General features: G+C 38.9%; 1 protein-coding gene across 4 annotated transcripts in view; it reads right to left on the bottom strand.

Annotated features, from left to right (window-relative positions):
• Nucleotides 1-2,084: 2,084 nt before the first annotated feature.
• Nucleotides 2,085-6,000, bottom strand: part of LOC109432289 (single-stranded DNA-binding protein 3) — a 165,555-nt gene continuing 161,639 nt past the window's right edge. For all 4 annotated transcript variants that reach the window (XM_062855502.1, XM_062855501.1, XM_062855503.1 and 1 more), the window contains one exon: nt 2,085-2,507. In XM_062855502.1, coding sequence (XP_062711486.1) covers nt 2,403-2,507 — 105 coding nt within the window. In that variant the 3' untranslated portion in view covers nt 2,085-2,402. The remainder of the gene's footprint in view (nt 2,508-6,000) is intronic.

The following is a 6,000-nucleotide window of genomic DNA, read 5'->3' as shown; positions in this document are numbered from 1 at the left end:
TCTTTGACGTTACCCCACTACAAATTTATCGCAAACAAGAAACACTTTCTTGCACTTGCCGCCTATGGGTACTCGTTTTACTAGAGGAAACTCCTGTGAACCGCAGTTCAACACACACCTCGTTGTTTCCACTTTTGGTGAATTGGGACAAAGTTGTCCTTGCTCCAAGTAATCTTACAATTGCTTGTTATTTTCCATATAGGAGATTTTCCACGAAATTCCCTTCCCGGGAAGAATGGACATCTGGTTATCTGGAGAGAAGTATTTCAGAACGGCTTCCTTCTCGGAGGTCGAGCAGGTGCTGGTGTTTATTCTCGTGAGCTAAGGCTGCATCAATCTTATTCACTTGGTAGACACTGCACCGTTTTTCAGGCCGAAATCTTTGCTCTAATGTGCGGAGTGCAATCAGCACTTCAGCAGCACATAATGGGCAAGGTAATATACCTCTGTTCAGATAGCCAGGCTGCTATTAAAGCAGATCCCGGGGGTTTTAGGGAGCTTTGCAGCCATTCAAGTGAGTTTCAAAGGCGTCTCAGGGGGTTTTAAAAGTGATTCTCTAGGTTTTGTAGGGATTTCATGACATTCAGGAGAGCTTCAGTTCTTCAGTGTTTGAAGAGTTTCAGAGGGATTTTAGGAGGCTTCAGGCGGTTTCAGAAAGGTTCCTGGTGGTTTTGAGAAGCTTCTCTAGCTTTCAAAGGTTGTTCAGGGGGTTCCATGGGGGATTCAAGGCTTTTCAGGGGCATGCGTCGATGGCCTTTACGCAAGGGAGTTCTTGGAGAACCTGAAAGAGCCATTGTACTTTCAACTTGATTGATGGTGGTCACCTGAATAGGTGTATGAACCTCTATCATAAATCTTATAAATTTTAATTTTGTATACCTTTCCTATGCAATGAGTTGGTCATTTTAACTTCATGAAATATCATGCCTTCGATTCAAATTATGGTCTTCCGACGAAACGAATTGAACCGATGGGTGGATCGAAAACTGGGTAGTGAAATATATTTGGGATTGCAACAAAACTTTCAGACAAACGGTATTTGCACACAACTTTCTTCTCTGAGACTTAGTGAAATACACATCATTTATCACCTGAATTCAAGGACATTTCGGACAAATCAACACTGCCATTTAGTGTGTTTCACAAAAATTATTATTTTCCACTATTCTTTTTTGTTACCATCCTGGGTTTTCCATTTCTCATTGTTTTCCCCAGAATTTCGGTTTTATTTGTGTGTGTCTGTGTGTGATTTTGCACGTCTTACTCTCGAGAGAAAGGAACCGAAAAAAGAAACCTGATCCAAGTAATAATAAATTCTAACACAGATGCATTTTCTGGTTGTTTGCGTTTCGTGAATGCGCGTCCGGTAAAACGGTTTGATTCCGCTTCATTGCCACCGCGCATTGTTGCCTTCTTGCTTTATCTATTCTGACATTTTCTTTCTCTTTCCCTAGAACCTTTCTCTCTGTCTCTATCCCGAGTTCTCATATTTTAATTGGTATTGGTAAAATTATCCTATTGGGTTTGTTTTTCTTCTCTTTCCATATTTTTAACTTCTTACAATTCTGCGCTCTGCAATGTTGTTGCTTCCATAATAGGACCTGGACAAATAAGGAAGCGGGAATTCTATGGAAAGTATCATTTCTCTCAAGGAAACAAACATTAATTCAATACGAGAAGTCGAGTTTTGGTTTTCTCTTGCGAGGGGTTTTCAAACGTAGTGGTTGAAGGGTAGGGAGTAGCATGGGAAGGGATGAACCGGTGGTGAAACGTATTCTCTCATTCCGAGAGATGCATTTGTTAGCTGGGTTTGGTTACCGTTGGATACTGCTTGTTTGTTTGTTTTTTATTTGTAATGGTGCCAAAATGATTACCATTTTGGGTGTGTTTGTTTCGGAACTCTTTCGAGATGCTGAGATAATTGAACTACAAGCTTGAGGAAAAGGAGGTAAAGACATTAGGCTGGGATGGAAAGTGAGGATTTCAAAATTCTTAACTTGACGAGGGTTGATTAAATAGTGCATTGAACTTTCAAAACAGAGAAAGCTTTTATTGTAGTACTCTCTCTAGTGTAACAGTTGCTCGCGAGAATATGTCAACATGATTCTCCAATTTTGCAGCAATTGAGCTGAAGTGTGGCCCGTGTAGCACAGAAGGTTGTGATTTGTCGTGTTCTTTTAGAATTAAATAAAAAGAATTTTAGCAGACGGAGAAAAGAAAACTCAGTTGCCTTAGGTGGAAGTAGTGACAGTTGCAGGAAATGTTGACATGATATCGGCACCATTGGGCGTAGTAGGCTGATCATCAACAGAAGAGAAGGTAGTGGTAGTAGATGATGTAGTAGTAAATGATGTCGTAGTACTAGTAGTAGTTGTTGTTGTAAAAGCAGTAGGAGGAGGATGTTATTGCATGTAGTACTCGGGCTGGTCGGAATCTTTTTCAAAGCGTTTCGCCTCTTCCTGCATGCTTTCCTTGATCTTGAGTATAGCGGCCGACTCGGTTTGGTCCTGAAAGGAATGAATTCCGGATTTGGTTTTACGTGTTTTTTGGATCCACGTGGAACGCGGTATGCTACCACGTGCCGTAAATTGACCAACAACTGCTCGGAAACCGCAGCAAAAAACCACACTTTTGAGATCAAACGAGATCGAGAGTGAGAGTGAGTGAGTAAGCAAGAGAAAGAGAGTTGACGCATTCGAGGAGACATTGAAAAGCCAACTTGCTCAGTTGTCAAAAATTAACCATCTTTATTCAATAATCTCTTCATGTTTTGCCATTAATCCTAGATGTTTATCTTAAAATTTTACGTTTAAGCCAATAAATCAAAAAAATGTTACACTTAGACGAAACTGTACTTAACCTTACAGGTTGACAGCTTTCCTTTTTTACCGAGAATGAAGATTTTTCACATACAATCATATAAGTAGATTAGTTTCTCCTTCAACGATCTCCGTTGGCATGTCTTAAGTAAAGTTATAAGTCAACAGCATTTTTAAACTTTTCCAACGTTCATTTTCTTTCAGTTCCTTAAGCTATTACATCTAAACAAATCATAGAGGGGAAAATGGAGGAAAAATCCGATCTCTTTCTCTTTATTTTTATTGAAATTATTTTCACGGCAAGTGCGATAGGTTCGTCTCAATCTCTCAATCTTGTTCGATCTCAAAAACTGTACAGGGAGGAAAATTCGATGGTTTGGTACCTCTCTGATTATTCTGCTCGAGATTTACCCGAAGATACCGATTCTGAGAGGCAAATTCTAAGAGTGTTTGACAGTTGTGGGTCAATTTGAGTGTTTATTAGGTAGCTAAATGTGTTCAGATATTTGTACGAAATAATGTAATCTTCTATCTTCTCTTTCTTTGGGACAAACGAAAATCTAATTGGATGTTTTTTGTAATGAGATATGAAAATTGTACACAAACGACAAACACACATTTATGAAGATAACACACGATTTTGTTTGTTTTTTTTTTTGCAATACGACACACACATAAACAATAAACAATAGTCGAAGTTCTGGGAGACAAACCAGCCTCGGGCTGAAAGTCTCGATAATAAGTAATAAATAATACACTGTGGTGCATAATTGATCGGACAAATGCCGATTTTCATACAATATGGCCAAGTTTGAGATGCTGTAACTATGGTTTGCTTGGATGGATTGAGCTCAATTATTGAAAAATCAACATAGTTGTAGTTCCGTGTCAAAAACTGAGCTTAATCCATCGAAGTTAACCATAGTTACATTGGCCATTTTGTATGAAAATCGGCGTTTTTTCGATCAATTATTCATCACAGTGTAAGTAATAAATAAAGATGCGAAAAAAAACACAAAAAATAGTCCAAGAGCTTGGCCTGGGATTTCTTTTGGTTTTAATCAAAACGTTCATATGAGTACGATACTGAGTAACATCTCGTAGCACATTTTCTGTTTGGTGTTTAATAATGCATTTGGCCCACAAACGTATTACAAAAGGTAAAAAATATACGGAATAATTTAGTTGAAAATGTAATGAGTTTTAGCTTCCTTTGAGGCAGCAAAACTCACGAACGGATGAACCGATCAGCGTGATTTTTGCATGGTTCGATCCGTCTGCAGAGTGATTGTGTTTATTTGTAGAAAAAGTTACATAAATCAACCATTGAGGTAGAAAAATGGGAAAATACTAAAATGTGTATGCGCTGAGAGAGCCTCAAAACGATCGTAATAAAATCAATCTAGAGTGCGGTGCAAAATGAGAAAATGGAAAAATTGAGAGTTTTTGAAATTTGATCTTTCATACTTTTTGACCGGAAACTTGGCCTTGGCTAGAAACATTAAATGTCAAAAAACGTAGTAGGCAAGACAAAGCTTGCCGGATACAGCTAGTATAATATATTATGATACTCAGTTGGATCTGTATTGAAATGCGTCAATCAACACGATTCGTCATACGATTTTTATTTCAGTGCTAGTCTCCATCTAGGATGTCTCCATGCAGCGATGCCAGATGATTTTCTGTATCACTCGTTCAAAAATCTGTATCCCATACAAAATTTGGGCGGAAAATCTGTATCCTATACAAATGAAAAATCTGTATTCCATACAAACACAATCTGTATAGATTCTCAAAAATCTGTATAATACAGATAAATCTGTATATATGGCATCCCTGTCTCCATGACATCAAACGAAGAGATGTAACACAGTGAGTCTTATAAAACTCGCCCACTTTTTGAAGCGTATCATGGTTGTAAACATGTCAATTGCAAGCATATTTACGGAATTTGTTATTGCTTAAATAGTTGAAATCATGTTTCCCTTATGAGCTTGATCATCATGTGATATGTCATGGGAACGACATGTTGATCGCGAATGCTCGTTTCATCTTATGAAGGTAAAAGGGATGTTTTTTCTTTGTCTTGTGACGACCACGATCAATAACAGCACTGGCTGGAACAATGGTGACCCAGTGCCACTAACGTTTTGCAACTTCTCATTTCACTTCCAGACCAGAAACGGTTTCTGTATCAGAGAACTAAGAGAGGAGAGCAATTTAAACTTCACACACAACCTTCACCAAGAGTAAGAGGATGAGTGGAAGAAATTTTTGCCAAAGTAATTAAATCGCACGTAAACGACATCGTTAACCCGTCACGCGGAACGGTGGGCTCAAAGAAAATTTAAGAAGGGAAAATGTGCACACAGTACAAATTACACTAGAAAAGCGATCAACGTTCTCTGGTCGAGTTGTTTATTCACAATCACTCTCTTACAGCTTTTTTCGACTGGAGCGTTGTGAGTCTGCTGCACAGTGATTGCGAAAAGAACCTGCTCACAATTTTTAAAGTTGCGTTTTTAGTCACATTCTTTTGATCTGTGTGCCTTTACCATCCGGGCGAGTTTGTGACGTTCTCTAGCCGAACTGTTTACACCACTCTCACACAGAGTTTTTCAACTGAAGTGTTAAGAGTCTGCTGCAGTGCCACAAAAAAAGCAAAAAAGCGCATGTGCACACGACTTTTTGCTCTGTGCGTCTTTGCTGTCTCCTATGGTAACCCAAACGCAGAAATAGAAATATTCTTCTAAAGAAGCAGCAAGCAAGTAAACACCAACACATCAAAACACCTTACTTTCTAGCGTCAGCCGTATTTGAGTTTATTCGCACACGCTTGACTCGTGAGTGCGAAGCAAAACAAATAACAAAAAACTCTCACGTGTTCTTATTCGTGAATGAATTTCGGCAGTGCATTTTAAAATGGACTGCTTTGTCGGCAAATCAAGATATCGTGCTTTAAAATGTCTGTTTTCGTCAAGCAGGAGTCGCTGAGCACATCTTTACTTGCGCCAATTATTTTCAGTGTGCCACCGGGTATTGAATTGTGCCTCAGTGTGCCCCGAAGTGCCACTGCTTGATGATTCAGATTTTGCTTTGCAACTACCAAGACAACCAACTGTTTGTTTTCATTTTGCAGGTCAAATGCACATGGTTGCCTAGTTTTTTCACCCAAACTCAA

Source organism: Aedes albopictus, chromosome 3 (assembly GCF_035046485.1).
Source record: "Aedes albopictus strain Foshan chromosome 3, AalbF5, whole genome shotgun sequence".
In the NCBI taxonomy this organism is placed as follows: domain Eukaryota; kingdom Metazoa; phylum Arthropoda; class Insecta; order Diptera; family Culicidae; genus Aedes; species Aedes albopictus.
Note: the sequence above shows the minus strand (reverse complement) of the source record. Positions and strands in the feature narration are given on the sequence as shown.